Consider the following 19207-nt stretch of genomic DNA (forward strand, 5'->3'; position numbering starts at 1 on the left):
AACTTGTTGCGACTTTTTTAAATGTTGTGGTTATTCAATCTATTCCTCAACATTCAAAGTGAAAAAAAAGTGATGGTTTATCAATCCAATTAAAGACTTTCTTAAGTCATTTTTTTGTGTTATGAGATTTATTTAAAGTACATGCCTGCGTCCTCACCTGCATGTATATCGGGCTGCAATGGGCAATAATCATACAATAAACAAACAATAAAACACACAAGCTTTTCATAAGATCACCACATCATGAATACATTATCGGTATCCATTGCATTATGTTCCATAACTGTAGACACTGAAATGACTGGGATGTGAATCTCCGCAGATTTAATGCATCTCATAGATGTGCATCATGCTGCTTGTCAGACTTCACGGAGCAGACAGCAATCAGTCGACAGAGCTTTTCTGCATTGCCATGGTCACAAGGACTTTAGACAGCAGCTTCCAGGGGAGCCACAACACCTCTCTGTATTTCTCAGGCAGTGAGAAATACTGGGAGCTACAGCAGAACCTTCTGGGGAGCTGAATTTCAGTATCATTTGTCTCAAGTGAATTCCCACACAAGGATATAGATTTAGAGCAGCAGAATGGGGCAGCACTTTTGTTTTGCAGGTGATACAAAGACCACCTTGCCCTTGTATCTGAAGTTTCATGGTGGCAACCATCCTGTGTTCCCTCAGTGGGATCAAACCTGAGATGTCTGCAGTGTTCAAATCTGAGACACTTCTAATACAGCTGTCAACAGTTTTGTGACTTTATACTGGATATTGATTTGCAGTAATGTCTCCTTGTATAGTTATATTTATAACTAGAATGTTTATATATAAATATATTATATTATGCGTATTATATATATATATATATGTACATATATGCTTGTGTGGCCAAAATACAGAGAAAAAAAAAAAAAAAAAAGATCTCTGCAGTTATGTCATCCCCAGAAGGTAAAAGCAGGGCACATCTCACAGGCTTTATGCTGCAACCACCTTTGCTGAGCTAGTTGTGTAGTACAACCTCTGAAGATTGCTGCATTTTATCTAATGCCTGATAAAATCTGTGTAACTCTGTAGTGCACGTCCCTGTAACTTGCCTGTTGTTTTGGTAGGTGGAAATGAAATACGGCTGTAGGCATCGACAACAGCTTTCAAAAGTCTTGAGTTAAATCTTACATACTTGCCAGTTGGCTGAGGACACTTCAGTTTGTATCCGTAACTTTCATTACTTCTGTATTCGGGAAAATGAACAGTTGTATCACAGTCAGACGACAACTGACATTAATGAGGACTACTGTTTGAAGTCTCAGGAGAGATACCACAGATTCAACAGAACTTAGAAAATAATCTGGTTCTCATTCTGGAGATACTCTCTTCAAGGAGAGGATCAAGAGACAGTGAAAAAACTGAGAGTTAGGATGGCACTGGTGCTCCCTGAGCTGTACCTCTTTTGCAAATAGCCATACAGACTTCAAGCCGCTTGAAGTCAACAGGAGTCTGTCCATTATCATCAGCAGAATTTGAACACTACCCAAGGATATCCGTGGTGGAGGCTGACCATCCAACAAGATCGCTAATGGTCACTCAGCATTCATTTATATCTAGAAAACTTTAGACTCAGAACACATTCGATTCTAAGCTTTTAATTTTGAGAACATTAAAATAAAGCAGGTGAGTTAAAACTGCAATGCTTCTCCAGAAGAACATATAACAAAGCACATGCTTTCACATTCATATTTGATAAAAGATCCTTTGGTATGCACCTTTCTAGTAAGAACAGAAAGCATGCTAACTCATTAAAGGGATAATGTAAACTACATTATACACCATGCAGTACTATAATATGGCAGAGAGTTTCAAAATATCTATGTAGCATTGGGATAAGGGAAAAGTTTTTATTAAAGGTCAGCGCTATACTCTGGACAACTGAAAGGTTTATTTTGCTAAGATTTCAAATACGATAACTGTACTGCACCAGGTACTAATATGAAATTCAAAAATAGAGAAAGGAACTTTTCAAGTTTATAAAAAAATACGAAATTAATTTAAAATTCAACTTTTTAAAAATTAGGACAGGTTCCATGTTGGGATCTCATGTGCTAAGATAGCTCTATGCATGTTCCTTGCCAATATTGCCAGTATTCCCACAGATTTCTGAGACAGAATTTCACTCAGTATGTTCTATTTTTATTTTTTTTTAATTATTATTTCAAATAAGTCTTCTGTAACATGGAAGGATTTAGGTTTCTACTTCCATTAAGCATCTCGGAACAATCTAACGCTATTGCTGCATTTACTTCCCATAGAAGCTGAAGAAGAAACTGTAATGTCAATCTCTTCTTACTATCACATACCAAATATTCAGCATTAAAACTATGCTGACTTCATGGGAACATGGGCAACTAGTCAGCTGCTTGTTTGAGCTACACAAATTTACAGACAGAAAAACTGCTTTTATATGTATGTTTTTGTAAATGTACGTAGGATCAGGAATGGACTGGAGGGTAAGGAAGCAGAAAAAGGAGAGTAAATGCTGCTATGTCACTTACAGTCCTTCCTTTTCGCCTCCTCCCAATCATGTTTGGCCAGCCCAGATGGCGTTATGGTGGAACTGCTGTGACTCTATGCTTTCTTCAACTATTTTACATATCTAATTCTGTTGCACTTTTAATCAGTTCACCTGGACTGCCCAAACTCTTCAAAAATATGTTAGCCTTGGAAAGTAATTTACTGACATAAATTGAACCCTAAAAAGTACAGGCAGGTTTTACCATACATACACTTTGTCTTTAAAGAAAGTCAATACCAGCAATGCTTACAGACCATGTTCATCAACAGATTACTCCACTTGTAGTAATGCATCTCTCTTTACAGGAAATGCTTGTTCAGGAATGACCTTTTCTAAACCGTGTCCTAAATTACACAGTGACTCAGAGATCTGCCTGGTTTCACAGTCAGATAACTAGCCAGCAATAGGGGGTTCACAGCCACTTTAGTCAAAGCAACCACATAATACAAGCTAATGTTAAGTGTAGTTTTTCAGAGAGGTCCCAGAGCAGCTGAAGACAAGGGCAGCTGTAATGGACTCTCCTCTGTGTAACAGCTTGAAATGCTTTCCATTGCTGTCCTAAGGTTTTCAGATCTCTGGACAAACATGGAAGGTATTACTGAGTGTCGAATCTATGGAACTATCCCAGACTTTCTTCTTATTCTTTTTATGCTCCTGGCAATGGAGATGAAACTGAAGCAGGAATCCAAATTCTCATTTGGGCTTGTATTGACTACAATTGCACTGCTTCATTCCCTCTTTGACTGGGCCTTGTTTTCTATCACAATCTACATGTCATGTTTTTCCTTTCTCACCACAAAACCAATCACACCCACAAGGTTTATCATACTACTAAACAGTAACACTACTCTGTCTATTTCTTTACTGTCAGAGCAGCTACAGGCTTGAATGTCCAGCCGACCGGCTGTGAGGCGATGGTGGCTACTGGCCATTACCCAGTAACGCCCAGGTTTTTTGTTTGTTTGTTTTTGTTTGTTATATTTTTTTTTTATCTTGCCACTGGTAGAAGAGGAATACCAGTGAATAAAATCTAGGCTAATACAACCACAAGGCCAAAGGAAGGGACATGCTATCTATTTTCTTGCTTTCTAAATCAGCTGGGTCATCTAACAGGCTGAAAGTCGTATGGATGTTGAAGTCAGTCAGTGGCTAGTAAGCAGGACTTGAGAGAGGATCACCCTGAAAGACACCTGGTATCAAACTAAACGAAGTTCTGTTGGGATCTTGAAGAGTCACAGATGGGCTGGGGACTTCCTTCTGGGTGGCAGAGGTTTTCTTACCTTCAAGCCAGTAAGTTACCATGTCTCCTTTCCCCTGAGGAAGAAAATGAATCATGGGGTTAAAATACCACCCATCATTTTTGTAATAATCTTCTCATATCACCTTAAGTAAGTCCCGAAAGGAAGCTGATGTGCCTGTCAGCCATTTTACGTATAGGAAAACAGGCACAAAACCTTGCCTTGAAAGACCGTGCTCTAATGGAAGCACCATGGATTAAAGCAATTATTTGAAGTCCCATCCAAAACTGCGTCCACAAGTATACTAGTCCTCTTATGGAAGTGTTACTATTTATATTTTCTTGTAATTAACATATTTGATTTCATTAAGGAATGACTTGACAAGCAGTACTTCCAAGCTGGGCTTAGTCCTTCACTCTCTGAATTATCAGGGTTGTCCATTAACAAGCCCATGGAATTGGTCCTGATTTAAAGCCTAAGCCCCTCTTTTAAGGGTCAGGAAATAAAACCCATGGATTTTGAGATACAGAGGACTGCATGGGTTAAAATTCAGGAACTCCAGAGTACTTTCACACTCGTCTCTCTGAAAAGCTGAGTATAAATGTTGCATACACACCTTGACTTGTAAATTCCCACGGCATACTAACACATACTCTCCAATCTGCTCCAACAGCTGGTATGCACTTGAACTGCACTGTATTTTAAGAGCTGGAAAAAGAGACAATTGTCATATTGTTGTAATGATTTAACCATTCAAAACAGACATATATCCCTCTGCGTGCCAAAGACTTCAAGGCTCATTAATGAACTTCCTCTTGCTGTTTTCATGTCTTTGCTGTCATTCCTCTGTTATTTGAAATGTTCACACACAAGCTCCAATATCCTGGCCTCTTTGTGAGGGCATCTCGGGACAAATACATGGCTGTCAGCAAACTCTACTCTTCACATCCTGCATCCAATATTATTTTTCTACTCCTCATAGCCACCTGACTGAAATTACTGACAAGCACCCTTTTCATCTAGTGAAGAAAGCTCTACATGCATAGTTTTACATCATGGTTAATAAAAGCCCAGTGCTGCCATCATACAAAAAGTTTTCAGCGAAGTCTAACCATAAAGGAAAATGCCATTCTTGCTCTGTCCCCAAGCCTGTAAATAAAAACAGGGGTAAGGGATAATACTACAATACTTCTACTATTCATTTATCTATTTATCTGTTTATTTTTGACAATGTTTTTTTCCTTAGCTGAGAAACTATCTGTACCTAAACATTGGCTGTTTGCCTTTTGCAAATGAGAGAATAAAGATCAAAGAGGAGGACAGATAGTATGAGTTCAGAATACTCCTGCTTTTGAAAAAAAAAAAAAAAGCAGCAAATTTTTGCACAATGTGGAAAATTGCCCCCCAAATCTTTTATTTTCCTTTTATTTTTCTTTTCTTTTTCTTTTTTTTCTTTTTTTTCTTCTTTATGAGATACATACAGAACAAAAGATGAAATATCAAGAATGACGGAAGTAGATTTTGAAATCATCACTTTTAAAACACTTTCAATGAGACCATACAGGGAGCCTAAAAAGAGGATGAGGAGGAGAGGAGCTTTTGGGGAGAGTGACAGGAGGAAAAATGCTGCGTGTGTTCCACTCTACCTAGCATTTGCTTTGGAAAAAAATGTTTATAATGGTAAGAAGGAATGGATCTGGCTTGATTCTCAAATCCCCAGGCTAATCCTCCAAAGCCATGATGTAGGACCACTCTTCTGTCTTCCTGCTTTGTTTTTAGTGGATCATGCAAAATATTGAGTATCACTTTCTATCCTAAAATTAAATTTGACAACACCTCAGATTTTGCCTAATTCAAAAATTCATTTTAGAAAGCATCACAATATAAGCCATAAAACTACTTAGCTTCATTTCATGACTGAAAGAAACAAAAACATGGCATCCATGATGTCTGGCCTTGATTCATTCCCTCATTCTTTATTATTTTATTTTTTATTTTATTTTATTTTATTTTATTTTATTTTATTTTATTTTATTTTATTTTATTTTATTTTTTATTTATTTTATTTTATTTTATTTTATTTTATTTTTTCCAGTTCTTGTTGTTCAGGCTAAAATATTTCAGAAGCTGAGATTCAGATACTCATACTGGCTGAAAATAAAGCTTGTTAGCTATACATGGGGTCCTGTTATCCCCTGGGAAGAAGTGAAGATAACTCCGTGGTTTAATCTACAGAGATTTCTGTCTAATCTCTTTTTTTGGGAAACACATATATAACCTTCTATATTGGCTAAAGACAGACACAGCTCCCATGGCATCTTACTATCTCCTGTGTTCTTCCTGGGATGAAAGTTATTAGTTAAAAAAAGGATTCATGAAAATATTTTTCCTATAAACGCAGCTGGGTGCAAGGAAAGAATATAAACAGTTAACCTACACATTTAACTCTTTCTTTTATCTTCTCCAAAATCTGATTCTTGTACACCATTTCCTATTGTAGAGAACTGCAAAGCCATGAAAATCCCCCTCTAAGACTTGGGAAATCAAGGGGATGGTTACAAAGGTTGTAGAGAACAGCATCTGCAAATTTGGCTACAGAAATCAACACCATCCTTACAGAACTTGAAGTCATTGAAATAGGACAGGACTCGACATTTCTCAGCATAACATTTTTGCAGTACTCATTAAGGGGTGGTCAGAACTGCAGCTGCAGTTTGCAGCTTGATACCTTCACTGGTAGATTCCATCCTGGAAGCTGTGTTCACGGTATCTCCAAATAAACAATACCGTGGCATTTTGGTCCCAACAACCCCAGCTACAACTGCCCCTGTTAAGAAAATAAAATAAAATACGTTGTGTTTTTAAATCACATACTCAGCCATAGAGCCTCCTGGCTGCTTCCTACATTTCCTTATATCCCATTTATTAACAAGATAAGGAAGAAATGCCAGTACTATCTTGGATGGATTATGCATCATGTTTACATATGCCTTGCAGAGAGCCATGAAGGGAACTGCAAAAGGGCGTCAAAAGAGAATAGTGGAGGAAGTAAGGATGGGATGGAAGTATCATGCATGAGTTTCTGCACCTGCAGAAATCATTTTTCAACACTACGAAAGAATATTTTGTAGGACAGGGAGATAGGAATGCTCACAGTAGGAGCTGCCCGCAAAACATCCTCTAGTCATATGGAAAAGTGGGAATAGGAAACAACCTGCTCTTGCTGAAGGCAGAAAATGACCATGTGCTTCAAATATTAGTTTTGATTCCTGTCAGCCCCAGGGGATTTGAAATACAGAAGATCTGATCTTTGCTGAGATAACATAAGCCATTCAACTTGTAGATGCTGAGCTGCACAATACATGTCCGACTCTGTCTATCAAAAAGGAGCTGCAATCATATATCAGCTTAGATCAGGGAGCTGGGAGTCTGAGAGTGAAGGCTAGAACAAAGACTGAAGAAGCAACTCACTGTTCTGAGAACAGAACAGATGAAAAGGACAAGTAACAGACACAGAATGCAGTCCCCACTTAGATCAGTACCTTAAAGTACAGGGACCATACTGTGTTTCCAGTGTTGGATTCCAAACTGTTTTCCCAAAGTTACACGTACCCAATAACCTATTCTGCTGGGATGACCTCTATAAGGTGCTCCATCCCATGTCAGGAAATTTGCTTCATTTTTAAATGGAGAGGAAATGACAGTACGGAAACATTTGTTAAACCAGAGGGGGATTCTTTCACAGCCCTCTCAACATACCTGAATGTATTCCTGCTCTTATCTTTAGGAGGGTGTTGGGCTTGTGTGGGATCTTAAACGTCTTGCAGACGGCCACAAGGTCTAAAGCCATGCTTGCGATCTCACCGGCATGAAGGATCCCATTCTCTCTGGGTACTCCCGACACTACCATATCTTTAAATAACAATGCAACTGTGTTAACCTTTGAATTACACACGATTACCAGATGCTGCTAAGTTAGAAAAACATAAAAGCACTATTTCCTCATATCCTGAGGCACAGCTATACCTGCTGTGCAGAGACAGACAGAAACAAGAGAAGTACAGAGCAACAGCTCATGTATGTAATTACACTGCCTCTGAAAAACATTGGATTTCCTTCTTACTTTTCATAAGGCATATCCCTCCCTCCCTCTCCTGAGGATCTTTGGATCTTTCAAATGGGACAGATAGTGGGCAGGTGGCTGCTTAATACCTTTTGTCTTTGGGTATATGATTCCCACCAGACCCTGTCCTATACTTACTGGCAGCGACTCTTACTGTGTGGGTGAAGAAACACGTCTCTTCGGGATTTCTCAGGTGCATTTTTTCAAGAATTCTGTGCTCTATAAAGTGTTCAATCAAAAACCTAGCTTGTTTTATTTTGTTTTGTTTTAATTCTCTACTAGCTAAAGAATTCCTGTTTGTCTCATCCAAAACTGCTGGATTCTGCTGGGTTTTGGATGAAACTCAGCTATAATGATAGTCAGGTGCCAGAAGGTTTCTACAATGGCAGTTAAAATGTTGTTTTCCTAAAAATCCAAAAGGAATAGGCAGCCAAACCTATACAGACTGGGGCAGAAGGCTGTCGCTGTCTTTGAACAAAGACAGAGATAGTATAGCTTAGAGAATGTCATTTATGTTCCCATGCAGAAGGTAAATTTTTCAGTTTTGTTGCTGTGAAACAAAAGTTTCCAATTGGGATTAGTCAGTTGCCAAGGTTTAAATTCAGATCTTGCAGGTCATAGGAACTAAATAAACATCAGGGATTGTTCACTCAGCCCAAACATCCCATCCACAACATTCACCAACTGCAGAACTGATGAAATGTACATAGGAAAATGTTGCTAAAAATTGCTAAGGGTGTGCTAGGACTTCTGCCCCAATTGTTTTGTGTCTTCCCAGTGGTAATAAGCTTTGCAAATCTCCTTCACCTGTTCTTAATTGTCATCAGTCTCTACCCTGATGTCCCATCATTGCCCACAATTCAAGGAACTTACAGGCATCTCCTATTGTCTCCACCTTATAGACATCATAGTTATCTATGATTTCATCAAAAGCTGTATAAAGCTTGTTCAAGAGATCTACCACTTGGTAAGGTGTGCTGCTGCTGGAAAGCTGAGTGAAGCCAACTATGTCACTGTAAAACACAAAAAGAACATAGGCATTGTCTTAGCCACAGCAAACTGGTAATCCCAGACACACAATAATAATTTCTCAGTTGAATTTGCTCAATATTAATTTTTTTTCAGTATTTCCTTGGCTGAGTATCTTACAGAATAGTTCTATCTTCAAACATTTGCTTAAAATGAAAATAAATGCCTCCCATTTAAAAGGACTGACTGACCTAAGTCTTTCTGCTTACGAATGGCATAAACTTTTTTTTTTTTTTTACGGCTACACTTCAATCTCTCAAAGACTATTTAGTCTTCAATTTTTGATTATGTACAAATGAAGAAAGAGAACTTAATAGCTATCCACTTATGACAGGTGAAGATGTAATACAGTTGTTGCTTCAAGCACACATAACCACACCAAGTGTCAAAACCTGTAAAGGTATGTGGACTCTAAGCAGATATCCTTCCTCTACACAGCTAAATACTGGAACCTTTACTTAGGCCTATCCTGTGTAATACATACATAGAGTGATTTTAGAGCTCCGCAGTAGTTTCATTTCTTATCTGCATTATTTTAATGAAAAAAATAAGAATGTGAGAATTTTGAAAGACATTCATTTGCAGAGTCAAATGTTGCCACCTGGTACAAGCAGTGGCAGTTTTGATAGAGATTTGGTGCTCTGCTAGGAGCTTCACCTCTGCTAAGAGTCTAGATGTTTCTTCAGGAGTCATTTCTATTACTATATTTCATTTTTATTTACCTGAAAAAGATGGTGGCACTTAAGTAACTTTGAGCTTGTGCACGTTTCCCCTGCCTGAGATCATCTGCTACTTGCTTTGGCAACATACCTGTTATAGAAGGTAGCATACTGTTACTATTTTGACATGGATAAAAGAACACAGCAATCATAACATGCTTGTTTAAAGGTATAAAAACAATGTTCATAAAGGTGAAATATTTTTAAGGAGAAAACAGTCCAGCAACAAAATCTATTCTTTTTTAAGGTGAGAATTCACAGTAAATCTCACTGATAACAAATCCAGATTTTTCAGATGACCCACGATTTTTAGTTAAGATAAATCAATATCTATACATTCCAAGCTTGTTTATTATCTCTTAGATTTTCTTGATCTTCATTATTTCTGATCTTGCACTTTCATGTCCTTTTCCTTTTCCTCTCCTAAGAGTTATGCCTATTCCACATTTCTTTTATCCTGAGGAATTCCAGAATATGTGCTTCCATCAAAAGTAACATCAATCCAAAATTCCCCAATATTTACAACTATACAGAAGGACTGCTAAACAGGATAAAAATAAGCCAGAGCATTGCAGATTATCCAGTCAAAGTCTCCCAATATTAGAGCATTGACTTTTACTGGGGGGAATATAAAAAGCAGTTCAACATCTTTTCAAATTTGCAAGGAACATATGCATCAATTAATCACCAACTAAACATTATTTTTTAAATAATCACCTATTAAGGCATTTCTCTGTTTGTAATCAGAAATTTAAAATCAAATATTATTGAGAAGAATATCCAGCTTTTTTGCTACAGAACTTACTGTACAACAGACGATCAGTCTTCTGTTTTTCATGCATTAAATCCTGAGTTCTCTCAGAAACCAGTATCTCCAGGTGTTTACTATATTTCTCCATCTAAATAACATGGAGAAATGCACAAAATAATCCATTTACTGAAACAGATTCACAGTTGGATAGGATTTAAGCATTTGAATGATTTTGCTTTGAAAATATTTAGATAAGCAAAGGCCCAGGTCTGAGATAACTAAATTTTCCTTAAAAAATCCAAAGACAAGATTTCTCCATAGGTAAATTAATGATTCCAGATTTTAAATTGTTGCTTACACCTAAGAAGGCGGACATCAATCCTAGAGATTTCAGAGTCTATGTAAAAATTAGAGGACAAATCCAATACAGAGATCAAGCTACAGATGCATATTAAAATACGTTACCAAAACCGAAGAAGAATGTAATTCTCAACCTTTTGTCAAAATCTTACAAAGCTCTCTCATAAACTTTCCTGCTATGCTATGCTATGCTATGCTATGCTATGTTTTTTGCATCCTTGCTCTGTGGGAGGCAACAAGCTGTGGAGACAAGAGTCTCTTTTCTCCTGGTGGGCTTAAGATGCTCAAAATGCATCTGTAAACATACTTGTGGTATGCAGGGATTCTATACCCCCAGTTCTGTAAAACCACCCCCTAGCCACAGGGGAGGCTGTAATTTCCTGCAAGTACATAAAAAAAACAATGGCATTTGAATGAAGAAACAAAAGTGTTCCCCTGTAAAGAAGTTGAAAAATTTAAGAACTGACAGAAATGGGATGAGAAGGAAAAATGGGCCTCAACAGAACTGCAGCTTCTTTTTTTTTTGCAGTTTAAATTACAATTAATCTGCTGGAGGTGAGTGAATGACTGAGTGTTTTTATTAAATATAAATGAGATCAAACAAAAAACAAAACAAAAAACAACACATACACAAAACCCCACACCAAACAAAACCACAAGTAGAGATGTGAAGGCCATTGTAACCAGATTAATTTGAATTGGATTAAAAATCTAAAATTACCAGAGTCATCATCATGTCAACAGGGCTAACTTTATTAGGATTCATCTTGTATAACATTTTCTTGACTTGTTCAAACGTAGGCCTTTGGACTGGATTATTTTTTCTGCACTTTCTGATTAGCTGTGACACAGAAAGAGAATGAGAGAAACAAACAGCCTTTTGTCATTTCATGCACAGGTAGTGTTTCCAATTAATATTATTTTTTTCTCGGTGCTAAAAATGTGTGTGAAGCCCTATCTACAGCTTGTGAAAAATAGTAGGACTATACTGAGGTCTCCTGAACTATACAGATCTATACTGTATAATTGAATGAAGAATTTAAGTTCATGAAAATTCAGCTAGGGGAAATCATGAAGTAGATGTTCACATTAGTCCTGCCAAACTCTGTATAAGCTCTTGTCTTGTGTTTTAAGTTATTGTTATGCAATTGGAGTCACATGAAGACTTGTCTGTACAAAATATTCACAAGCATTTAAAAACTCAAATACATCTTTAAAACATTAACTTCCCACTGAAATCCAATACTGCTTATGAGAAGCTTGATACATTTCGGTTGCTACAAGCCACAGAAGATTAATTATTTAGCTCTTAAACTGAAATAAGGATGCCACAATTTTGTTCAGATTTAATTGAACAGAGATGGAGTGAGGTTTCATTTTAGTCAGTTTGAGGCTACAAAAAACATAGATCTTTTGCATGAGAATCAAATTGAACTCATACTTTGCCTGAAACATATACTTCAACATTTGAAAGCACTTCATCTGTAAGCTAAACAGATATAACTAATATAAATTATGCATGGAACCAACACATAGAATAAACTGAAATTGCACATAAATCATAACTGAATATTAAGAAAAAAAAAAAAAGATTATTACACTCAAAATTTGAGGGGACAAATTGACTGTTTTTTTTTTAAAGGATATTAAAGAAATTTCATTGTGCTTTGTTTGAGATGTGCTTCTTGATTTCTGAGTTGCTTACATTCATTGCCATGAAAGTTCAGTCACATTTCTTAAGTCTACATCAATAAAGAATTTTTGTATGTAATATTATATCTCACCTCTATGTAATCTGTGGGACACGGGCAAGAATTCTCAGCCTTCCCTGAAATTAATTCTGCCAAAGGTGGACACCAAGAATATTCAGCTGAATGCACATCATCTTTCTAGAGAAAAAGGGATTGAACAAAGCTGAAAAGGTAGTGTGTTTTTATATATCCTTTTGACAATACATTACTGTGATCATCATTACTTTTATGACAACTTCCCATCAGCAGAAGATCACTTCTGTTTTTAAATAAGAGGACAGAAGGAGAAAGAAAATAACAATAATAATAATTATATATATATATATACACATATATGAAGTTCAGTCTAATCTGAGCAGCCTTGCTTATAAGCTTTTTCATAGCTGGAAGGGTTCAGTCTCAGTATTTGCACCAAGTAAACTAAAAATTAATACCTGGCAAGACATTTGGTGACTTTTGAGAATCAACAAGACCTTTGTTGGTCTGTTGTCACAAACCCTTAGAAGTGGAAGAATGTCAGCTTTGAGTTTTAGTTTTCAGAACTATTGTTGTGCAAATTATTTCAGACAGTACATTGTTATGTATTCAGAACCTCTAGTCTCACTTTCAAGGTGCATGTTTTTGTTTGCCACCTAGCACTGATCATGAGACACATGCAAACAAGACATTTTCCTTATAAAGAGGTCAGGTGCTCTTTTAAGATATTCTTACCAGTGCAATACTCCACTGAAAGTGTCTATGGATGGCAGGAAGGGCAAGGAACAACTGCATACAAAAGAAAGATGCTAAGGCATACCTTTGTCCTCACATTTAATGTCAGAGAGCTGACACAAAAGCAATTTTGGAAGTACAATTATTTTCTTCATACACTCTTCTCTAAAGTCCTGAAGGGGAGACTGTTAGGTTTATGTGGAAACCCTAGTTGCATGTTCCATTGGAACTGAATTTGCACCGAAAAATCCAGAGGAAAATGAGTGCTTAAACAAACAAACACGAAAAAAAGATACAGGTGCTCAGCATTTGATTTGTATCTTCAGCAGAAACAGAATTAAAATTACCAGGCAGACTTCAAAGTTCACCTTTACTTACTGGCATAGGGTCACTTCTTGTGGCAATTTCTAGTAAAATGATGGCATAACTGCAGAATAAAAGGAAACCAAAATATTAATGAAGTAACAGCTGATGGAGACAGTGATTTTAACTTTTGGGGATTTCTCATTCTTCCCCACTTTATGACTGAAAGCTCAGTATCCCAAAAGAGAGGATGGCAACTTTTCTGCTGTTACTTCTCTGTGTTTTTGGGGATATGTCACTGACAATTTAACTGTAACCTACTTGCACAGTTACCATTCTGAGAGATGAAGCATTTGAGTTTGATGGACAGCAAAGCAATTTTCTCTGGAATTTAATAGAACCCAGAAGGGATATGTGCAGGGACTACATGACACCCACCTATACAGAACAGGTCTGTGCTCTAATAAATGGGCAGGAGCAGGTTCATCAGAATCATCATCAAGAAGAGTGGTCCCTTTTTCAGCATAGATCACTGTTCTGGAAAATCGCCGTAAAGTTAACAATGAGACACAGTGTGCAGAGCAGATTGTATACAGAACGAATTTTTTCTGCTTCTTTCTGAATGATATTTTCATCATTGACATCTTCCTTAGATGAACCACGGTTAAACACATTCATCAAGGGTGAAGAATGGAAAAAATGGGTTAATGACTTTGTGTTCAGTCTTGTTGCTGAACTCGCAAGAGATCTTTTGGAACAGTGATCTCTGAGAAGCCAACAACTCCTCCAGCCAGCAATACTGATAAAGCTGTTCTTGCCTCTCTGTATATTCAAACTGCGTAACAAATAACACACTATATGCATCTTTTCCTGAATACATTTATTCTTATGGGGAAAACTGCTTTGCAATCTGTTGTACTGCTAATGGTTGGTCTGCTCAGCATGGCATCCTAGCCATACAATGGGAATAGCTATCTATCTTCTGTACTACTGGTAGGACACCACTACCAAACAGAATAGTGTGTATAAACCATACTGAATAATGTAGAATTAATCTGATGAGATTTTTATGTTCTTTTGGGGGGTGATTTGGTAGCAGAAAGGATTACCAGTCCTGGTGAGACAGCAAAGCTCAGATTTTTCATGGAGAATGATTAAATGATGGTAACTCCAAGAAAGCAGTATCGATTTCATTCATCTTTAGCAGCAGTGTTCAAGAAAGGTCCTAACAGAGCGGAAAGTGAGATTCACATAACCGTTACAAATCACGAGAAGCCAATCTAGGAGAAACTGTGACTTGAAACAGCCTCTTCAGCTTGATTAGGAGGTTCTTTCATGTTCCTGTTCTCATTTCCATTTTAACTTTCCCATCTGACCAACACATTCCCTGGAGAACTTTAAAAGCATATGATTCATCTGTAAAAATTACAAAATTACAAAACCTGCAGTCTTTGCTCTTTCTTTATTTGGGCCATATCTTCAGGAATGTTAATGGAATTTTTGCACAGTAATTTCTGACACTGAGGATTTCAAGGCTAGGTCACTACTTCCTGGTTGGTGATACCACACATTTATCAGGAAGGCTTACCACTTGCTCGTATCAATGAACACAAACTGTGATAAAACGCAGAGTTTGAAGACTACCTCAGTTAAATAGAAAAACCTGTTAATACTAGAGAATACTTTTTCTTCAGTCTCTTTTTCTTCGTCTTTCTTCCCTGACTTTATATTTCATCTCGTCTTTTTTTTTTTTTACCAAGCAAGGATTATCTGCAGTACAGCAAAAAGAGACCTGGATTTTTCAGACACAAGAACTGACAGCAAGATAGGTTCAGAAGGCATTCACTAAACCTGTCAAAAGTTCATTGTGTATTCATCAATGATATGAGAAAATCAGCTGTTAACACTATTTTAAGAGGAGTCCTTGGCAAGAAATGGTTTCCGGAGGCCAGGTTGTCTGCAAAGTCAAGTAATGTCATCTAATCTGAATATGGGCAAAGAGTAAACCAGGCAAGCTGCAAGGAAATAACAGTTCCTGGAAAATAGAATGCTTTCTGAATGTGGAGCAATGATAAATTGCAATGCGTAAGATGACTTTAAAATTACTGCTTAGTTGGAGCACAGTACTTTCGAAGACCAGTCAATACTGAAAAGTAAGGACCTCCACAGGACAGAACGACAATAACCAAATATATTAACATAGTGACAAACTGCTTTTCTGAAGCAAATTAAAATGCCATATTTGGACCACCCATAGATTTAAAAAAAAAAAAAAAAAAAAACAAACAAAAAAAAAACCTACAGAGACCTCAAATTCTTATTTACACAATCTGACCTGATAGAATAGATTAAAATAATAATGTCCTAGCAGGTATCATTATTGTATATGCACACCAGGGAATAACATACATGAATCCAGTAAATCTTGTGTGTATATACAAAATCACATCTTCACACTACATAATTTTTAATGTATCCTAATTGAAAAAAAAAAAAAAGAAAGATTTAAACAACATTTTCTGTTTCTAGAACTAAATTTTCAGTAAAAGCCCTGCAACAGTCACTTAAGCCCATAAGCATTTATTGTGGCCCAGTGTAGGACTCAGACTTTTTGATAAAAGACGGTAATATCTACCCTTTGGTAAATGTTGTTAATAAACAGTGCTAATAACTATGCCCTTGTCTACTCAATCTGCATTTCAATCTTTATTTGAATTCCAGTAGTTTATGTTCTGCTAGCTACTAAATTTGCCAGATTTTGCAGATTTGCCAATCTGCTGTACTGGGAAAAGGGAAAAAAAAGGGGGGGGGGGGGGGGGGAACAAAAATCTTGTAGTCCCATCTGTCCTACAACTTCTCCTTTGAACTGCTTTTACCTAACTACTGGAAATAAGCACAGAGGAAGAACACATTGAAAGAAGACACATTGGAAGACACCAAGACAACACATTGGAAGAACGCCAAGAACACATTGATGCTTAATAGAGAAAATATGTGGGAAAAGGAAAAAATATTGATGATTTTTTTTAAACGCAGTACGATACCTTTTTTATTAGATTACTGTTCTCCGAAATTTCAACAGTAATCCTTTTTATCTGAAAAGTGGTTGGATCTCCTTTATAGGAGATCACTTTGCAATAGCTTGTTTGGCTGACAGGTTTAGCCTTCCACCACTGGCAAGGCAAAACTCGATAGCCAAATAAGTGATTGCAATGATCTCCCACGAAGATTTTCAGAAGGAGAGGGATTGACCAATTCACTTGTACATTCATTCTTCTTCCTAACTCTAATTGTTCTCTGCAAACAAAACATTGTCACTGTGTGCATGCAGCAAAACTATGTGTTTACACAAATTATAGAATGATGGAATGCATAAATATGTTATGACTCCTGGAAAATTGATGCCATTAACTCTTTTTAATATTCCCATTACTGAAAATCCTTTTTAAAATGCAATCAAATGTACCCCTGGGATGACCACAGAATTACACTGAGACTAATAGTGATGAAAGAATATTTGACTTGAGATGGGATTATTAAGTGAGAGAAACAGGAAATTACCTGTAGACGTCTGTCATAGAATTGGGTTCAAAGTCTGAAAGGGAATGGATTTCAGGAGCTACGTAAACCTGTATAAAATGCTGCTGGTATGAGCTCGCCCCTTCAGGAGAATCTTCTCTTCTGTATGACTGCAAACCATAATCTTACATGGAAGAAAACAAGAAATAAAACTGTTCAGCATTTCTCTGAACACACATGAATTGGTATATAGTGACACAACTTGACAAAGGAATTATTTTTCCCTCTTTGAAATACTCATCTCTATCTAAAAATGATGTGTGCCTGGTGGCCTTTTGTCTCTAAAACAAATGTAAGATCTGGACAGCAAATATTTGGATGAGATTGTTTAACAGCCTTTTGAGTAGGACAGTTAAACTAAATGGCCCCTTCCAAGCGGAATTATTCTGATTTCACAAAACTACATTCAGACACAGTAGGCTCCCTTCAGTGCAAGACTTAGTATGCAAATGTAGATTTCTGTTCTACTCATCCCCCGATCCTCATCTGTGGCAGGTTGTTAGAGTAATTACAAGTTAGACAGACTAAAGCTACTAGAAATCAGATGGTGAGCTTTACTTTCACACCACTAGCTTGAGAACAAAGGCAGATAAACGTGAGCAGCTACACTTTCAGCTTAACACAGAAGAGGCTCTCAACATCTGACTGCATTGTAGAGGAGAAAAAAAAAAAAACTGACATCTGTTTTCTTAGACTCAGCTGTCTGCTGAGTGTAGGGTGGGCAGGATGAAGATCTCTGGCTCTTTTATGGAGTGACCTCTAATTAAGATGGTCCTAAAACTTCATTCTTTATATTGGTGCTTATTGGAGTTTTTCTATTAGTCACCGTATCAGTTATTTGTGAGGTTTGTTTTGCATTATGAAATCTGAATAAGCCAAGAGTATTCAAATTCTCTACAGTGTTACCAGTTAACTTCTCAACAATCTCACAGGGACCTCATCTAATTCAGAGAAGCAGTGCTAATATGATGCAGTTGATGTAGTCTAGCTATCTCCATTTTTTATGTTTTTCCTCAGGAAAGGAGCAAAGCAAATATTCCTGCAGGCAGAAGGATAATAACAGAGGTAGAGAAGCAGCCATGGCCTTGTGTAGGGACTGTACTCTTAGGATGAACCTTTGAAAGATAAATCAGTTGCTGTTGTTTTTAAGATAGCTGCAGGTTATGGAGTGTAATAACTAGTTCGGGAAGTGAGTAGGAGAGATGAACATCGCTTCCATTCCCTTTGGCAGCTGCAGAATAAAACACATTCTCCCCTGGTTTTTGTGCCCCCATAGACTGCCCTCCTGTACCAGGAGCAGGACAGATCTGAAGCTCCATATGTGGGAGAATAAAATTCAGCTTTGTTTACAGGACTGCAAAGCTCTGTGTCGAGTCTGCTTCTCTCCATAAACTATCTTGTGTTCACCAAACAGCATTATTCCATATCTTCACAGTGAAGTCCATGGTTAAGGTTTTCTCTCTGCATCAAAACTGAGAATGAGACAGAGTTTCTGCTCAGACTGATGTTGATAGACTCCAACATTTAAGGGATCTGATGTGTGCATCAGTAACACGTCACAGGAGAGACTTGACATGGTAATGTAACATGAAGTTTGCATCAGCACAGGGAACTTTTAGTGAAGGCTGTTAAAGTCAGCACTTCCACCAAAACTTCACATCATCATGAATGTGCTTGTGAACAGTGTTCAGTGTGAAATCTACATGCATTAGTAGGTTATCTGGACAGTTTTGAAATTTCATTTATCTTCTCTTTACCTGCAATTTTACAAACCCATCTGTCATCTATCACACAGTTATTAGACTTCAACCGTCCATGATAAATTTTGTGGTGGTGAAGATAGGCCATTCCTTGGGCAATGTCAGTAGCAAAAGAAAACCTGAAAGACAAAACCCAATGAGCTAGCATTTCCACTAAGCCAGATCTTCACTCAAGAGTGGATACAAAGCCTACTGAAGCTGACCAAAAGGCTCCTCATGAAAGGCTCCTCATGACTGAAATAGCTCTGAAATCTGTCACTGCATGCCTGTTTTCAGAACACTTGAAGTGGGTGGCTGAAAGCCCTCAACTCTCAATTGTCTGGA

The 19207-nt window shown here is 37.3% G+C and overlaps 1 protein-coding gene across 6 annotated transcripts in view; it reads right to left on the reverse strand.

Moving 5' to 3' along the window:
• Window positions 1-891: 891 nt before the first annotated feature.
• LOC121062074 (atrial natriuretic peptide receptor 1-like) overlaps window positions 892-19207 on the reverse strand; it is a 57996-nt gene continuing 39680 nt past the window's right edge. For all 6 annotated transcript variants that reach the window (XM_040541670.1, XM_040541669.1, XM_040541672.1 and 3 more), the window contains 12 exons: window positions 18881-19002; window positions 17106-17247; window positions 13620-13668; window positions 12564-12668; window positions 11501-11620; window positions 10474-10567; window positions 9672-9759; window positions 8794-8933; window positions 7557-7709; window positions 6526-6624; window positions 4414-4505; window positions 892-3873 (listed from right to left, as the gene is read on the reverse strand). In XM_040541670.1, the coding sequence (XP_040397604.1) occupies window positions 3709-3873; window positions 4414-4505; window positions 6526-6624; window positions 7557-7709; window positions 8794-8933; window positions 9672-9759; window positions 10474-10567; window positions 11501-11620; window positions 12564-12668; window positions 13620-13668; window positions 17106-17247; window positions 18881-19002 (1369 nt within the window). In that variant the 3' untranslated portion in view covers window positions 892-3708. The remainder of the gene's footprint in view (window positions 3874-4413; window positions 4506-6525; window positions 6625-7556; window positions 7710-8793; window positions 8934-9671; window positions 9760-10473; window positions 10568-11500; window positions 11621-12563; window positions 12669-13619; window positions 13669-17105; window positions 17248-18880; window positions 19003-19207) is intronic.

Source organism: Cygnus olor, chromosome Z (assembly GCF_009769625.2).
Source record: "Cygnus olor isolate bCygOlo1 chromosome Z, bCygOlo1.pri.v2, whole genome shotgun sequence".
Classification (NCBI taxonomy): Eukaryota; Metazoa; Chordata; class Aves; order Anseriformes; family Anatidae; genus Cygnus; species Cygnus olor.